General features: G+C 40.8%; 1 protein-coding gene across 9 annotated transcripts in view; it reads right to left on the bottom strand.

Annotated features, from left to right (window-relative positions):
- PCTP (phosphatidylcholine transfer protein) overlaps positions 1-18,966 on the bottom strand; it is a 51,801-nt gene that overhangs the window by 9,178 nt on the left and 23,657 nt on the right. For 3 of the 9 annotated variants that reach the window (XM_019945484.3, XM_033847069.2, XM_033847072.2), the window contains exons 3-7: positions 13,974-14,053; positions 10,894-11,065; positions 9,949-10,016; positions 4,005-8,832; positions 3,501-3,570 (exon numbers count right to left, since the gene is read on the bottom strand). In XM_019945484.3, coding sequence (XP_019801043.2) covers positions 8,767-8,832; positions 9,949-10,016; positions 10,894-11,065; positions 13,974-14,053 — 386 coding nt within the window. In that variant the 3' untranslated portion in view covers positions 3,501-3,570; positions 4,005-8,766. Of the gene's footprint in view, positions 1-3,500; positions 3,654-4,004; positions 8,833-9,948; positions 10,017-10,893; positions 11,066-13,973; positions 14,054-18,966 lie in introns of all 9 variants that reach the window. The other 6 variants (XM_073797773.1, XM_073797775.1, XM_073797776.1 and 3 more) reach the window with 3 other exon arrangements.

Raw genomic sequence — 18,966 nt, 5'->3', positions numbered from 1 at the left:
CTAAGACTTCACATGCCACGTATAAGGAGCCAGCAAGCCGCAACTAAAGGAGCCCTTGAGCTGCAACTAAAGGAGCCTGCCTGCCGCAACTAAGACCTGGTGCAACCAAAAAGAAAAAAAAAATACCTGCTTACAATGCAATTGACAAAGAAACTTGATTACTGCTGCGACATGCAATATTTTAAAATAATGACTAAAATTATGACTGATAACATTTTACCAGGACATACCCACTTTTTAGGAATTCCATATAATTTCTAGAATATTAATTATTAATAAATTAATAACATTGACTCATACAGTATAACCTAAGAAGATTTATTACTCATTTGACAATGCTTCCCATGTAATTTAACATACCAAATAAACCTAATTAGTTTATAGCTCTCTTTGGGATGCTTCAAGGGTCCTTTGAAGCATCCCAAAGTTGGCTAGAGGTCAAAGGAACTACATTAAAATTTGATTTGGGAAATTTGTTATTAAAAATATCAAAAAGTTTCAAAACATGTGGTCAAATAGGATCATAGGGCACTGTGAATCAATAGTTATTCACTTAACCAAAGTGATAACAAAAGATTTCAAAGGCAAAAACAGAAAGTTATAACAGATTACTCATTAAAGGTAAAATAAACTTTACAATCTGTTATCAAAAGCAGATCAATATGTTACGAAAACTGACCTCTTAAAAGAGAAAAAAAAAAACAAATTCTGGTTTTGCACCAGCTTACTTTTTAAAATTTACTCAGTTAAATTTATTCTAAACTTAGCCAATCCTGACCAGGCACAAAACTCTTTTCTCAGGGTTCCTTTTCCATAAACTTTCCATAACTTTCTGTATCCATATTAGTATTCATATTAGTTTGTTCTTTTTTTCCATCCAGAAACAACTATCTCTAAGACAAAATTACTTTCTTTTCCCTTAACAAAATGCAATTCCATTCCTCATACCTTCTTTTACTGAAAACACACATCCTACTTTGCTACTGTATACTGAAATTTTTCCCATACTATTTCGAGTAGCTTTAATTACATGTTTAAATTCAAATACTCAACTCTTAAAAACCTTAATTTCTAGTGAAAACTAAGAAGTAAGCAATTATGGACTTTTACATTAGCATTCTGTAGATTGGCAAACATAAATAACAGTAATAATTTCTAAAAATGTGCTTTCTTATAGAAAATATCTCAGTGTGGAACCAAACATATTTATTGATAGTCCTAAATCCCTTTAGTTTCTTTGTAAAAGGAAGCCAATATTCAGTAATTAATGTTTCAGTATCTTGTTTTATTTGCGAATGACCTAACTATTCAATAAACTTTCATCTTTTAACTTAATTTAGCACAAATCTAAACTTCAAGTTACCAGAATCTGGAGAGATTTTTTAAATTTTTTATTGAAATGTAGTTGATTTATAATGTGCTAGTTTCAGGTGTACAGCAAAGTGATTCAGTTATATATGTCTATATATAATACGTACAGATATGTATATGTATATATATAAAATATATACACACATATATATATGTTATATATATATATATATATATATATATATATGTTATTTTTTTACCTTCTCTTCCATTATAGGTTATTACAAGGTATTCAGTATAGTTCCCTGTGCTATATAGTAGGCCCTTGTGGTCGGAGACATTATTTTTAAGTAGATATTCCTAAAATATAATTATTCCTAAGGAGTTCACCCAAAAGCTCTTATCTCATTCACACTTAACTTACTTATAGAAACATAAAAATGCCATCACACTGAGTTATTTTTCTTGCTGAAATATTTGCAACAGATATAATAAGATCTTATTTGACTTCTATTAAACCTGTTTATACTAAAAGTATTAGTATACCAAATATTATCCTAGATCTCTTGAATGTGGACAAACTTATGGATTAGTCTATATTTCTGACAGTATACTTGATTTATATAATGCTTGTTCATCTTTAAGCCAATTAACTAGAGCCTTTAAAAAATAATTTTGGAAATACCATTCAGAGGTACAAAAAAAATTACTATCTATAGCAAACATATACAGATACACAAAAACATAAAGAGGCAAACAGAGATCTTCTAGCTTTCATTTAAAAATTTTAGCCATGAAACAGATATGATAATATGAAACTCACTAGTTTATAAAAGAACAGTTGGGTCCATTGTGTTTCTGGCAGATGGAATAAATTAAGTCTACCTGCTCAGATAGCTTTTTACTAATATTTGTAAAAGAGACTTTTAAGATTTTTCATAGTTCTAATTTTAAAAATAGTCTTTTCTCTTTTTTTTTCTCTCTGCTCAGATAGCTTTTTACTAATATTTGTAAAAGAGACTTTTAAGATTTTTCATAGTTCTAATTTTAAAAATAGTCTTTTCTCTTTTTTTTTTTCTCCTTCTGATAAGAATTCCCTTGCTTCCTAGAGAAGACTATGTAGAATATTTATATCTCAAAGGCACAAAGAAAGAATGGAAGCTGCACCAAAGACTTTTGTTCCTTAAGTCCAGAAGGTTTACAGTATCTGCAAACCGTCTGAGATCAAAAGGGTACATTTGGGCATTGGTAGAAAGGAAAAGAGGGCTTTGAATTATATCTTCACTTTTGTTCTTACAAAGGCTTGATTTGCAAGACAAGTACAGTTGTCTTTAATTCCTCAAAGAATTGGGTAGCAACCTGAATGATACAGAGGCCGTCCCACCCATCCAACTATACTATCCTCAATTTCCTTCTTTACATCAGGGAGAAGATCTTCAACTAAGATGGAAATCAAAAGATCCTATGTTCTAGATTTAGAGCTGTGTGTCTGTGGAGTGTTTTAGTAAATCCTTCCACAAAGCCTTCAGAATATTTCTTTCCCTCTGGCTACATAGTTTCATTTTAGCTTAGAGGAGAAACCCTAAAAAAAGGTCCCATCAGGCTCTGAATGTCAACTTCCAATTTGGCCAATTTCCTACCATAGAGCTACTAAAAAAAAAAAAAATTCCTTTTGAATATCTTATCAGGTTTCAGCTGGACAAACAGTACATATTCCTAGCAGTACTGAACAACCCCATGAGGACAAGAGGCATTCCCAAAGAGTGCAAAAAATATTATCCTCCCAAGATCCAGAGACACTCCCAAAGATAACCAAAAGAAAGCCTCAGACAATTCCCATGAAAGCAGACAACAGGGGTAGGACCCTGGCCACACATGCAGTGCAACCCACATTTCTTCCCAGCCAAAATTTTTGGGGACCCCAACTTGGCTGTTGCCAAGCCAAGTTCTCAGGACAAAAGGTAGACAAACAAGAAGGCAATGGCTGTCCTTGGGAAAGAAGGGATCTACAACCAATGTGTACTCCAAAACAAATTCGCAATTTAAAGATCTAATTCTTATAAATGTTTTCTGCCTTCCAATCTGAATTTGGGAAGGAAGGGAGAAAGTGGAATTTTACCTTCCTCTGTTAATCAGGCACCACAGATGGAGACAGAGATGACAGAGCTGACTTTGGTAAGAATTCTTACCTTTGATGGCTTCTGCCAGTTTTCCTAGGATCCTGTCTGCAGTGAGTAGGGTGTCCCAGCTGGTCCCATCCTGGTCACCAAAAATTTTAGAGGAGGAAAAATCATTTTCCCTCTATGCTTTATGATGAATATTTGGCTGAGACCCCTTTTTTTCTATGATAAAGATGATAAGATTATCTAGGTTAAAAGTTCTCCACTGTGGCCACTGTGATTCAAGATTATCTTTGGTAAGGTGAGCCTATTTGTCCAGCCCTAAAACAATATTTTATTCACCTGTGGTCTCAAGCGGACTCAGAACAACTTAAGTCAGACCCAGTCCGACTCTAGACTCAGTCCAGTTTCTAAGCTGGACCCAGTCAAATTGCAGACCAAGTCTGGTTTCTAAGTCAGACCCAATCTGATTTTGGTGAGTTTCTGGACTCAGTCAAGAAAAAAAATGCTCTAATAAAATCTGGAAACTCAAGGAAAAGCTGCAGAGCTACCATCTGAGAGAGACTTACTCACCACCTCCAGAGGCACCAGGAAAGCAGAGTTCAAGGGCTCAGCAGGTAACCAAGTCTGGTTGCTTTTGCTTCTTGGGGCTTTTGGGGGGTCTCCTTAAGTTCCCTCTTCTCACACCAGAGCTGTTAAAAGATAAACTGAGGCATATTAAAATTTTTAAGAGCTTGTTTAAGCAAAAATCAATTCGATTGGACAGCATCCCTCCTAGGAGACAGAAAGGAGCTCGAAGGGAATGTACAAAATGAGAGAGTTTTGTAGGCAGAAGGAAGCAGAAACAAGGAAGTTATATTAGGTAAAAAGAAGGTTGGTTATTGCAACATTACTTTCGTTTAGGGGAGGACAGGGGTCTATCAGGCAGATGAACTAGTGCTGACCAGGAAATTCCTGATAGCCTGGTTTGAGATTCCATTTCTGGGAGAGCCAAAACTGTAATTAAGTCTTGGTTTGGGATGTGGGGCTTAGTATTAGTGTCTCCATTTGGGGCCTGCTGTCCTGTTTTTAAGAGCAGTTAGCCATAGACTCTGAAAATATTACATATTTTCCTTACATAAGGTGGAGATCTCATTCTCATAAACTGTGCCCATATTCCATGTCCTCTGTAGTCTGCTAATTACCTAAGAGAAGAATTTGTTCACCTTTATGAACTCCACTGCCTAGCACTGAGCCTGGCACATCGTGTAGAGAACTTGCAAAGCCACTCACATAACATGCTGCCTAGTTGTTGTTCCATTATCATACCTTATGAAATGGAGCACATATTATATGTGTCCAAGCAGACACACACAAAAATACATATAAATAGATTAGCAATATAATTTTTCTGAAGTCCTTCCATTATGCTGGTTCTAAACTCTGAGAACCTAAACAAATAAAGTGTTTCTATATTCTCAAGAAAAAAAAATATATTCTTCCTTTTAGTTGGGGAGCAGTATAGTAAAATAAACTTTGGGGAAGGCAGACCTGCTTACATCTTGTATGCCTTTTCTTTTTCTCTGACATTTCTGGCTCCTGTAGTGGCTCTGTTCTGATGGGCTGCATGGTGCAGTCACACAGGAGGGCATGTTGACAACAGTGTGGGCAAGGAAAGAAGGGGGCTGTGTCCATGGGTGTTCCCTGCACCTCTTTTAATCCCCTTAAACTTCAGAGGCTGATGCTCAACCTTAGAAACTAGGTTTGGGTGTGGGCTACTCAGTGTGCAGCCTGACAGTGGGGATGATTCAGAGCCACGAGGCATACAGCACCTTGGAGAGCACCCCCATGATGGTGCTGGAGGGATACTGGAGATGGTGAAGAACCATGGGAGAATGAGCAGCTGTTAGGAATGAATATGTCTTATCTGGTCACTGCTCAGCCTAAAATCCTTCATAGCTTACTGCTGCTCTGGGTATAAAGCCCCAAATCCTTGCCATACCTCTCAGGATCTCCCATGACCTGATGGCCTCCTTCTTCAGCCACATGTGAGAGGCCTTCTTCCACTTTCATTGCTCAGACCTACTGGCCTCTGGTAGTTCCTCCAACATGACTGGCTTTTCTGCTTGAGGGACTTTATAGAAATGGTTCCTTCCATGTGGAATAGTTTTCTTCTCCAACCTTCATCCAGTCAACTCCAACATGTTCTCCCCTGACCCCTCAAAGTTGGTTAGTGCCCCCAGGTTTAGACTCTAGCCCCCTCTACTTGCCCTTTCTCACAACTCATCACCTTTTCAACAGCTTGTCCATTGTGTCTTCTTCACTGGATAAGCTCCATGAGAGCGAACACCAAGTCTGTCTCACTCATCCCAGGAACTGCCATGCCTGTCCCCTTGCCAGATGGACACCAGACCATTAAGAAATATCTGTGAAGTGAACACACATCTTAAAACTTTTAAAGATAATTCTCTGAGCCGACTGGGTGGTGCTACCAGAAACATGAGAACCAAATGGGCTCTGCCTGCTTTCTCTCTCTTTCAAACCCAGCTGGGAAGCAGGAGGATTGAAGGGCAGGCAGTAGAGGTGGGGATTCTGGGTGAGGAATCTCAGTCAGGGAGCCAGGCCAGGACCCTCACTGTGAAATAGGAATGTTTTCAAAGAAGTGACCCTCTGCTGGAATCCCTCAGTTCCAAGGTGGTCATTAACTTTGAACTGTTATGCAGCGTGAATAATTTGCCTGTGGAAAAAAATTTAGCACTAACAGTAGTGTTACTTTCGTCATGAGAATCCTGAAATCCTGACTAATCTCAGCTGGACTCAATCCAGACTGTGCCATTTCCATAACATTAAGGTATAACCCATAGCCACACCAGCAAAGCCACCCCTTAACAAACAAAGGACCTGAGTGCTTTCAAGGAAAAAACAATGAGATCCTCAGGAATCAGGAACCCCTCAAATGATGACTTGGGGAAACAATTTGGCTAGAACTAAATTATTAAATGTTAAAGTCGTATTTAATGTAATCAAATTAAACTTCTATATCTGGATAAGTTTTGCCTTCTGGGTGTGTGTCACTTGGTCAGTCTTCCCCAAACCATTAAATTCACTCATTTAGTTATCATTTGAGGGCCAGAAATCAAAGTGAAAGAAGGGTTTCTATCCAAAAAGATCTTATTGTCTATTCAGAGAGACAGACATGAGAAAATAAGTGAAACAAAGAGCTAGAGGAATGACAATACACTTATAACTTTCAAATTCCAAATGATACTTTCAGCCCCTGCACAGAGACAGACCTTGAAGAATCCAGTGCAGCTTCCAGAGCACCAGTTCTACATATTTTGGGCCCCTTGCATTTAATATTGGCTCAGGGGTTCTCAGTTTCCCATGTAACCTATATCAATGCTGTATAGGACTGTCTTCTCTGAATAAGCAAGCATGAATGCCAAAGGGTCTTAACCCTACTAATTATAGCAAGCTTAGTGACTTTTCTTAAACTGCCTTACCTAGAAACTCAGTATTCTTAGTATACTCAGTGTTCTTACCAGATTATCAAACACTGTAAAAGATAGTTTGCCTGATACCATTTCATGCAGGTTCTCTGCTCAAAGACTATAATCCTAGTGTTTGTCTTTCAATTACTTTATACATAAAATGTCAACTTGACCTCTATTACATGAGACATTTAGATTTACCTTACCAAAAATTAAATTCCAGCTACATTACTAATAGTGATATTTTAATGACACAGTTATGAATTGCTAATTTGCATAATTCTATCCATATGACCACGGTGACTGGGGCAGGGATTGACACATGGTTTAGAGGAAATCATGGGATGGTTCAGGATCTACTGGAAAGAAATGCTGTCTTTTTTTGACTCAGCAGGAACCTGAGAAGATGCAGGCCTACTATTTGCTATTAGCAGCAATCCTGCCACCAAACACGGCCCCAAATCAAAGAAACCTTAAAGAAGAACAGAGCTGATTCCTAATGCCAGTTTGAGCACCCGTATCAACCCCTACTTGAGACCACTCTACACCTGGCCTTGCATGTAAGTGAGCCTAAAATTCCTTCAAGTCCATGAGTTAGGTTGGATGTGACTTGCAAACCAAAGAGACCTAACAGACTTATTCTCACAGAAGGAACAAGGCAGGAAGGAGACTGCAGACAGGACAAGTATAAGTCACTATATATTTATTTGGTATTCAATGCACTTCCCTTTCCAGAGAGAAATTACAGAGTCTGGAGTATCCCATTTTAATAAATACCCTGCTTCTGGCCTTGCATCCCGAATTTTTATGCCCCTTAATCAATGTTTGGTACCGTCACATACAGTGGTTAAAATTTTTCCCTGAGATTATAAGGCTGTGCCTTTGTCCACAGAGTATCTTTCCCTCCAAAATTCAAGAGAAAAGTAGGAAACGGAAAGTCTTCTGGTGGTGGGAGAGGTGGATAACTTAGGTAGAATTCCTGAGAAAAAGGTGTAGAGTCAACCACACCACTAATTAATATTTCCCTGGCTGTGAACTCTTATCCTTTCATCATCTCCGAACATTCTAGAAGGGAAATTGCATAAAAAGACACTTTATCTCAATGCTGTGTGCAAAGTAGGTTGGCTTCTGGTAACTGCCAGAGCAGTCTTGATGCCTCAGTGTCCAGTAAAGTGCAGAGCTAGTGAGGTACGGACAGCCTTCCCCAGGGGCATATGGGAAAGAGAGAAACCCAGATATGGGTGATGAGAAAAAACTGTTATCACACTATACACTTAGTCAGGCCTGTAACGTTTTTCAAAATGGTTTAAAATCAAAACAGCTCATGATCCTCCACAAGCAGGAATGGGGAGAGGCTTAGTGGATTATCATCTCAAATCAAGGCAGCAAAGCATAAGGCAAATGGACATGAATCTTCCAGTCTTGGTGCACTGAGCGTCAGTTCTGAAGAAAATGCAACTTCAGCAGGAAATCACCCCACTGGGTTGCAAGAAATCACATGTGGGAAGGAGCCAGCTTGCCAGGATCAGTCACTCTTAGATGGTGTTGTCAGTCCTCCACCCAAGATCTCCCTAGAGTGGCACAATGGATTGACTGTGTTCCTTACTGAGGACTCCCCTTTTTAAAAATAAACAAGCAAAAGTTTCCCTAATCTGACCCACATTCCACAGTGGAAGAAGGCAGCAGCTCCTGGGAAAGGAAGAGTGGGAAAGGAAGCCGGGCGTCAGGCAAACAGACTTGGGGACAACCTGCTGGAGAGCGTGCAGGCCTCTGAGGACAAAAACGTGACAGGCAGGCTGAGCGCTGGCAGTTGTGGCACTTCCGGAGACATCATTCCATGGACACAAGGCTCCCAATTCCCTCCCTTAGGTTTTCTTGTGATAGTTCTGACAGGCTTTCGTCATGTCTTTCAAGAAGTTAGGAACTCCTTTCTGCAAAGGAAAGGAGACTGTCACTTCTATGTCCTCACAGGGATTATTCCTAATTCTTTGGGATGTGGCAAAGGTAAAGGAAGATGGCTTTGGGAGTAATAAATATGACAATAGGGCCCACGAGCAGATTTCCACAGAGCGTTCCAACCGCTGATGACAAAAGGTAAGATGCAGGGCACAGGTAAGGCTGAACCGCAGGGGCCACTGTTATAAGACCTTGTTGTATATTTTAACTTTTGCTAATAAAAAGCTAAGATATTTCTAAGACACCATTTTTTCAAAAGAAAAAGAAAACCCAAAAATGAGATTGGGTTAGGCTGTGGGATTCTTCCAAAGAAGTGAGAGAAAGGACTTGCTTTACAGAATTAGAAAATGGTAAGGACTGGGGGCAAGAGACAGGATATGCCATTCTTTAGTTAGTGTTGAACATTGTTCAAGACTTTCTCCAAACATTGTTCTATATACTGCTTCTCCACAGGGTGGGACTATCCATCTCTATTTTTAAGAGGGAAGAAATTGATGGCTTCCCTAGATTACACAGTCAGAAACAAGGCCAGGATTCAAAATATCATGTGTTTGACTCAAAACCTATGTGTTTTTTCACTCTCCCAGGGAACTGGTGAGCCTTCTCGCCAGTAAGTAGGGCCTTATAAAGCAGACTGAATGGTCGGCATGATTCCAGGTCCTAGGCAGTTTCTAGTGATCTGGGTACCACTGTGGTTCCCTCTCCTTACAGAAAAACAAAATAACCATAAAAAAAACTGAAGGCTTCCCCAGGCTTGGACATGGCTGGTGTCTCCTGGGCCAGGTTGGCCTGTCTAACTCCTCCATAAGCAGACAGAGGATCCACAGGCACCACTGTCCCTACTGTTATCTATTGTGATCCTGGTGCGGGGTCTCAGAGCAAAGCAGGGAGGGCTGACATTCCAGGTAAAGATTATTTGACTTTTGTCCCAGCCTCTGTGCTGGGTATTGGTAACCCCAGTCCTAACCATAGACACTCAACAGAGCTGTCTCATAAAAGAGCACCATGAGGCCTGAGACAGCACATCTCTTCAGCCTGACAGCCCCAACATTTGTCACACACACTTCCCCTCCTACCTCCTGGGATCTCACCTTGGCAGCCCAGTTAATGAGCCAGGACGGAATTTGGCCACCTGGGTTATCGAAGTAATACATGAAAACTAGGGAGGGAAAGAAAGGACAATTCAAAAGGAAGAAACACGTTAGAAAGATACAATAACAAACCTTGCAAACATTCCACCTTCATATCCAGGTCCAGAAAGTAAGGAGGGAGGTAACACGGAACTCAAGTGGACTCGCCCCTCTGCCTTGCCTTACGGGAGACTTACATATAAGCATTTTGGAAAACAGCCAAGGCACATTCTGCTGATATTTATTAAACTCCTGGCAAGTGCTAGACTTGGATATAGTCTCTCATTTTATTATTTCTCTCACTAGTCATCTCAATCCTAAGGAGCTAAAATTGAACCCCAGTTTATAAATGATAAATGGAGACTCAGAAGAGTGGGGTGACATGCCCAAGGTGGCAGATCTAACACACGTCACAACTAAGGTCAGATTTTGCTGCAGACTTAAGGCCACACTGATTCCAGTCCAGCAGGTGGCCGCATGGACCCCCCCAGCCTCTCTCCAGAGGCTGGAACTCAAGGCAGGCAGGTTCTGAGTCCCTGGGTTTTTGCTGAGCAGGAGCTGCCTCCTCAGAGATGGTCCCACCAGCCCTCCTGCCCCGCCTTGGCCAGCATGTGCATGGACAGGACCAGCCTGAACTGAGTTTCTAAACATTTTGATTCCCTTGGATGTTCTGATTTCATCTGGACGATGCAAGAGTCAATAAAGAATGAATTGATCAGATTTAAACATCCACGCTGCATTGCAGCCAAGCTTCTGGGGTGAACTGAGTCTCCCTTGGTTCTTTTGCACCCATGCCTAAGTCTCTGACCTCAGGGAATAAGCATCCTGCATTTTATGTGCCTTGCAGCCAGTGTGGCCTTACATCGGTGGCCCTGGCTGGTGCGCCAACACGTGCCCTCTCTTTACCTTTGCTCCCCCTCTTGCCATCGCTCTGGATCGCCAGGCTCTGCTTGTACTGCTTCACCCGAATCACGCCCGACTTCTCTGGAAGCTGTGGCACGGAGGTGCTCTGGGCCAGGATCACGTGGATCTTCTGTCCTTCATGGTCCAGCTCTCGCCGATGCCGCACATAGACGTACCACACCACCAGTCAAGGCACAACATCGAGGCCAGCACCTCAGATGGGCAGAAGGAAAGCCCACAAGCCAGAAGCAGAGGGAGATAATTGTTCCTCCACTTGGTATTTGCTCCCTTGCACTGTTACTTCACTTCCTGCCCTATCTGCCTACCTGCCCTGCAAAACCATAGCTCCTCCCAACTGGTGTTCTTATTTGAGAGCGTGTATTACCCACCTGTGAATGGTTCCCTGCTGCTTTTAGTTATGTGGGGAACCCACTCCTCGTTTCTCCAAGAAGGCAATGAGATTTCAGAGGATTGGTCATTTATCAGCTGTGTGATCCTGGTTTGGTTACTCAACTTTTCTGAGATTGGTTTCCCTCTGAAAGAAAAGAGGGTACCACTGCCCTGCAGGCAGACTTGGTGGGGGCTCTAGAGAGAGACTAGAGCAGAAGCAGCCCTCAGTAAACAATGGGGCCATTGCTCTTTGTCCTCTCCCTAAGCCCTAATCACTGACCTCTATGCACAGAGGATGGTCAGGAAGGGTTACTTACACCTGGAGATAATAGGAAGACACATGAATACCTGAATATTTAGTAGGCAGATGCCCTTGCTGATTCTGGTTCACCAAGAATCACGAAGCCATTTCAACTCAATAAACACTTATAGAATAACCACTATGTCTGTGGCACTACTATAGGGAAGATGATTTGATTTTAAGAAACAACAAGAGTCACCACTTATTGAGCCCTTACCACGTACGTGCATCCTGTGCTTTACAGTTAGCATCAGTTTTGATCCTGAGAAAGTCCCTGTGAGTTCAGCATAAGTATCCCCATCTTACAAATGACCAAATTGAGGCTCAGAGAAGTAAAGAAACTTGCTGAAGATCCCACAGCCCAGCTGAAGTGATGGAACCTGAACTTGAACCACGATTAGGCTCCAAAACCTGGTGAGATTTTCATAGCTACAGAGGGCTCAGCTCTTTAATGTGTTCATTAGACTTTCCAATAGGAGAATTTTAGGTTTCACAGGAGAAGGAATTAAAGCCTAAAATAATCCAAACAATCACTGTAAGTACAACACAGTTACACTTACTGCAACAGCCGCGACCACAGCCCCAGGCCAGCTCGGAGGCTCTACAGCACCCACGGTGGGCTGCCCCTCCCCCAGGCACCCTGCAGGATGGTCTATTGCCCCCACTCTCTACGCACTGATGAGTAAAGCTCTTGAATGTTTTAGGGAAGGAATGAAGTTGCTTTAGCTCTGGAGTTCCTCTCTCCGAAGTCTTTTATTTTTTCCTCACAGCAAATATGGTCCCACACCTTGCTGAGCTCATGTGATGGACATCACTTGACACTCCACTGAGGAAAAATTAACTTGATATATTGACTGCCATTTCACAGAGTTCTTTGAAGGGTTGGAAGTTCCAGCATGGCACACAGTCTATGAGTGGAGAACCACTAGTTTACTGAGGCCCAGAGAAGTGAAGGGCATTTTCCAAGGTCACAGAGCAAACCAGGAAATGAGCGCACACTTAACCTGGGATCTTTCCCTCCAAAACTAATGTTCTTTTCCATTACACTGTTTTCTAATCTAAAAATTGAATAGCCCTTGTTGGAGAGACATATGCGTATATACAAGGACTAGGAAACTCATTACAGGACTGTGTGGCACTAGAAAGCCAATGAAACCAAACTTCAAGGAGCACCAAGTGTCCACTCCTGAGAACAGCCCCCAGCAGTATCCACATGAGGTCAGAAAGTGGTGTTGCCCTGGTCCAGATCACCTTCTCTGGTCACAGCTGGACCTGGGCCCAGGCCTGCCTCTGCCGCCCACTAGTGGTGAGAAACTGATGAGAACCTGAGCAGGGCTCTGAACTTGCCTTTGCCTCAGTCTCCTTCCCTGACTGATGGGGATGATGGCTCCTACCCTGCACAGTTGCTGGAAGGAGGAGAGAAAACCACATAAAATCTAAGGGATTAAGTAACCACAATTTCTTGAAATACCTACCACCTGTATTTAGCAGTCTGTGGGAACTGTGCCAGAAATAATCCCTTATGGAGTCTGTAATCTAGCTGGGCCAGGGTGGACACATACACACAAAACACACAGAAACAATACCCACAAACCACCCCCACGCCCCCTCTCTTTCTAAAGAACAATTACTTAGGAACATACAGACTTACAGAATGTTAGACCTAGAAAAGATTCCGGTGATCATCCAGTTCAGTGGTTTCCAAGTTTTTTTTTCTTTTAATTCCACAGACCCTTTGTTAAAAGGATTATTTATGAAAATTCAGTGTGTAAAACACTCAGCTGCTATGATTGAAGAGAACAGTGGAGTGGAAATCTCACCTGTCCCCGCCTATATTCTACCCCATCTGCCCACCCAGCAAATGTCCATCAAAACCCCCATGCTGGCCCTAAGGGGGCCTCATAGAGCCTTGGAGTGTCAGCTAAGACTCCTCACATCCATTCAACTGCTTCATATCGTAATCAAGGAAACTGAAGGGAAAAAACATACACACAGTGTCCAGATCCAATATTCGAGGAGGAGGGAAGGTGGAGGGAGCTAGAAATGTGGAGCCTGAGTCCCAGCCCCCAGTCTGCTGCTAACCACCTGAGTGTGGGCCTCTCACATTGCCTCTCTGGGTCCCTACTTCCTCTCCTATAGACTGAGAGAGTGTATTGAATACTCTTTATGAAAAGTTGTTTTCAGGTCCCCAATTCTCTGGCACAAGGATTTCCTAGAAAACTTTTCAGGAAAGTATGAGCTGCCCTCCCGTGACCACAATTACAGATGCACTCTCTGCAAGAGTCAATGACAATATTTTCCACACCTGTTGGATATACCACCATTGGGTGATGATCATGGGGCACAGAAACACTTCAAAAGCTGAGTATTGGTGTGCTTTTGGAAAGGATACATCTCTGTTAGACATGGGAAATGGGTACTTGACTTGCCAGTACACCACTGCTTCTCCATTGCATTCTTTTTCATAAAGTTCTAAAAAAAAAAAAAAAAAGAAGTTATTGCATCTAGAAGCCTCTTTGGTGTCCATTAACAAGAAGCTTTGCCTCCCATCAGGAAACTTGCACAAGCCTCTTAGATAGCCTCATCCACCAGAAGTCAGACAGAAGAAACCAGATGAACTACAATCCTGCAGCCTGTGGAACAAAAAACACATTCACAGGGGGACCTTGAAGATGGCGGAAGAGTAAGACGCAGAGATCACCTTCCTCCCCACAGATACACCACAAATACATCTACACGTGGAACAACTCCTATAGAACACCTACTGAAGGCTGGCAGAAGACCTCAGACCTCCCAAAAGCCTCAGAAGCAGCGGATTAAAGCTCCACAATCAACTTGAAGTACCCTGCATCTGTGGAATACATGAATAGACAACGAGTCATCCCAAATTGAGGAGGTGGGCTTCGAGAGCAAGATCTATGATTTTTTCCCCTTTTCCTCTTTTTGTGAATGTGTACACTTCTGTGTGAGATCTTGTCTGTATAGTTTTGCTTCCACCATTTGCCCTAGGGTTCTATCCGTCCATGGTTTTTTTTTAAATTTTTTTCTTAATAATTAATTTTAATAACTTTATTATACTTTACCTCCCTCCCTTCCTTCCTTCCTTCCTTCCTTCCCTCCTTTAGACAACGAATCAACCCAAATTCAGGAGGTGGTCTCTGACAGCAAGATTTATGATTTTTTTCCCTTTACCTCTTTCTGTGAGGGTGTATGTGTATGCTTCTGTGTAAGATTTTGTCTGTATAGCTTTGCTTCCAACATTTGTCCTAAGGTTCTATCCGTCCCTTTTTTTTTCCTAAATAAGTATTTTTTAATTCAATAACTTTATTATACTTTATTTTATTTTACTGTATCTTCTTTCTTTCTGTTTTTTTTTCCTTCTTTCCCTCCTTCCTTCCTTCCTCCCTCCCTCCCATCTTTCTTTCCTTCTTGCCTTCTTGCCTTCTTTCCTTCTTTGCTTCTTTCTTTCTTCCTTCCTTCCTTCCTTCCCTCCTTTCTTTCTTTCTTTCTTCATACTTCTACTAATTCTCTCTACTTTTTCTCCCTTTTATTCTGAGCCGTGTGGATGAAAGGCTCTTGGTGCTCCAGCCAAGAGTCAGGGCTCTGCCTCTGAGGTAGGAGAGCCAACTTCAGGACACTGGTCAACAAGAGACCTCCCAGCTCCACATAATATCAAACGGCGAAAATCTCCCAGAGACCTCCATTTTAACACCAGCACCCAGCTTCACTCAACGACCAGCAAGCTACAGTGCTGGACAACCTACGCCAAAAAACTAGCAAAACAGGAACACAACCCCACCCATTAGCAGAGAGGCTGCCTAAAATCATAATAAGGCCACAGACACCCCAAAACACACCACCAGACGTGAACCTGCCCACTAGAGAGACAAGATCCAGCCTCATCCACCACAACACAGGCACTAGTCCCCTCCACCAGGAAGCCTACACAACCCACTGAACCGACCTTAGCCACTGGAGACAGACATCAAAAACAGCGGGAACTACGAACCTGCAGCCTGCAAAAAGGAGACCCCAAACACAGTAAGAAAAGCAAAATGAGAAGACAGAAAAACACACAGCAGATAAAGGAGCAAGATAAAAATGCACGAGACCTAACAAATGAAGAGGAAATAGGCAGTCTACCTGAAAAAGAATTCAGAATAATGATAGTAAGGATGATGCGAAATCTTGGAAGTAGAATGGACAAAATGCAAGAAACAGTTAACAAGGACCTAGAAGAAATAAAGATGAAACAAGCAACGATGAACAACACAATAAGTGAAATTAAAAGTACTCTAGATGGGATCAATAGCAGAATAACGGAGGCAGAAGAACGGATAAGTGACCTGGAAGATAAAATAGTGGAAATAACTACTGCAGAGCAGGATAAAGAAAAAAGAATGAAAAGAACTGAGGACAGTCTCAGAGACCTCTGAGACAACATTAAACACACCAACATTCGAATTATAGGGGTTCCAGAAGAATAAGAGAAAAAGAAAGGGACTGAGAAAATATTTGAAGAGATTATAGGTGAAAACTTCCCTAATATGGGAAAGGAAATAGTTAATCAAGTCCAGAAAGCACAGAGAGTCCCATACAGGATAAATCCAAGGAGAAATACGCCAAGACACATATTAATCAAACTGTCAAAAATTAAATACAAAGAAAGCATATTAAAAGCAGCAAGGGAAAAATAACACACAAGGGAATCCCCATAAGGTTAACAACTGATCTCTCAGCAGAAACCCTACAACCCAGCAGGGAGTGGCAGGACATACTGAAAGTGATGAAGGAGAAAAACCTGCAGCCAAGAGTACTCTACCCAGCAAGGATCTCATTCAGATTTGATGGAGAAATTAAAACCTTTACAGACAAGCAAAAGCTGAGAGAGTTCAGCACCACCAAACCAGCTTTACAACAAATGCTAAAGGAACTTCTCTAGACAACAAACACAACAGAAGGAACAGACCTATAATAACGAACCCAAAACAATTTAGAAAATGGGAATAGGAACATACATATCGATAATTACCTTAAATGTAAATGGACTAAATGCTCCCAAAAAAGACACAGACTGGCTGAATGGATATAAAAACAAGACCCTTACATATGCTGTCTACAAGAGACCCACTTCAGACCTAGAGACACATACAGACTGAAAGTGAGGGGATGGAAAAATATATTCCATGTAAATGGAAATCAAAAGAAAGCTGGAGTAGCAATTCTCATATCAGAGAAAATTGACTTTAAAATGAGGACTATTAGAAGAGACAAAGAAGGACACTACATAATGATCAAGGGATCGATCCAAGAAGAAGATATAACAATTGTAAATATTTATGCACCCAACATAGGAGCACCTCAATACATAAGGCAAATACTAACAGCCATAGAGGGGAAATCGACAGTAACACATTCATAGTAGGGGACTTTAACACCCCACCTTCACCAATGGACAGATCATCCAAAATGAAAATCAATAAGGAAACACAAGCTTTAAATGATACATTAAACAAGATGAAATTAATTGGTATTTATAGGAAACTCCATCCAAAAACAACAGAATACACATTTTTCTCAAGCGCTCATGGAACATTCTCCAGGATAGATCATATCTTGGGTCACAAATCAAGCCTTGGTAAATTTAAGAAAATTGAAATTGTATCAAGTATCTTTTCCGACCACAACGCCATGAGACTAGATATCAATTACAGGAAAAGATCTGTAAAAAATACAAACACATGGAGGCTAAACAATACACTACTTAATAATGAAGTGATCACTGAAGAAATCAAAGAGGAAATAAAAAAATACGTAGAAACAAATGACAATGGAGACACAACGACTCAAAACCTATGGGATGCAGCAAAAGCAGTTCTAAGGGGGAAGTTTATAGCAATACAAGCCCACCATAAGAAGAAGGAAACATCTCGAATAAACAACCTAACCTTGCACCTAAAGCAATTAGAGAAAGAAGAACAAAAAAACCCCAAAGCTAGCAGAAGGAAATAAATCATAAAAATCAGATCAGAAATAAATGAAAAAGAAATGAAGGAAACAATAGCAAAGATCAATAAAACTAAAAGCTGGTTCTTTGAGAAGATAAACAAAATAGATAAAACACTAGCCAGACTCATCAAGAAAAAAAGGGAGATGACTCAAATCAATAGAATTAGAAATGAAAAAGGAGAAGTAACAACTGACACTGCAGAAATACAAAAGATCATGAGAGATTACTACAAGCAACCCTATGCCAATAAAATGGACAATCTGGAAGAAATGGACAAATTCTTAGAAATGCACAACCTGCCAAGACTGAATCAGGAAGAAAGAGAAAATATGAACAGACCAATCACAAGCACTGAAATTGAAACTGTGATTAAAAATCTTCCAACAAACAAAAGCCCAGGACCAGATGGCCTCATAGGCGAATTCTATCAAACATTTAGAGAAGAGCTAACACCTATCCTTCTCAAACTCTTCCAAAATATAGCAGAGGGAGGAACACTCCCAATTTCCTTCTACGAGGCCACCATCACCTTGATACCAAAACCAGACAAGGATGTCACAAAGAAAGAAAACTACAGGCCAATATCACTGATGAACACAGATGCAAAAATCCTCAACAAAATACTAGCATACAGAATCCAACAGCACATTAAAAGGATCATACACCATGATCAAGTGGGGTTTATTCCAGGAATGCAAGGATTCTTCAATATACGCAAATCTATCAATGTGATAAATCATATTAACAAACTGAAGGAGAAAAACCATATGATCATCTCAATAGATGCAGAGAAAGCTTTTGACAAAATTCAACACCCATTTATGATAAAAACCCTGCAGAAAGTAGGCATAGAGGGAACTTTCCTCAACATAATAAAGGCCATATATGACAAGCCCACAGCCAACATCATCCTCAATGGTGAAAAACTGAAAGCATTTCCACTAAGATGAGGAAAAAAACAAGGTTGCCCACTCTCACCACTCTTATGCAACATAGTTTTGGAAGTTTTAGCCACAGCAATCAGAGAAGAAAAGGAAATAAAAGGTATCCAAATCGGAAAAGAAGAAGTAAAGCTGTCACTGTTTGCAGATGACATGATACTATACATAGAGAATCCTAAAGATGCTACCAGAAAACTACTAGAGCTAATCAATGAATTTGGTAAAGTAGCAGGATACAAAATTAATGCACAGAAATCTCTGGCATTCCTATATACTAATGATGAAAAATCTGAAATGGAAATCAAGAAAACACTCCCATTTACCACTGCAACAAAAAGAATAAAATATCTAGGAATAAACCTACCTAAGGAGACAAAAGACCTGTATGCAGAAAATTATAAGACACTGATGAAAGAAATTAAAGATGATACAAA

The sequence above is a fragment of the Tursiops truncatus genome, chromosome 20, assembly GCF_011762595.2.
Source record: "Tursiops truncatus isolate mTurTru1 chromosome 20, mTurTru1.mat.Y, whole genome shotgun sequence".
In the NCBI taxonomy this organism is placed as follows: Eukaryota; Metazoa; Chordata; class Mammalia; order Artiodactyla; family Delphinidae; genus Tursiops; species Tursiops truncatus.
Note: the sequence above shows the minus strand (reverse complement) of the source record. Positions and strands in the feature narration are given on the sequence as shown.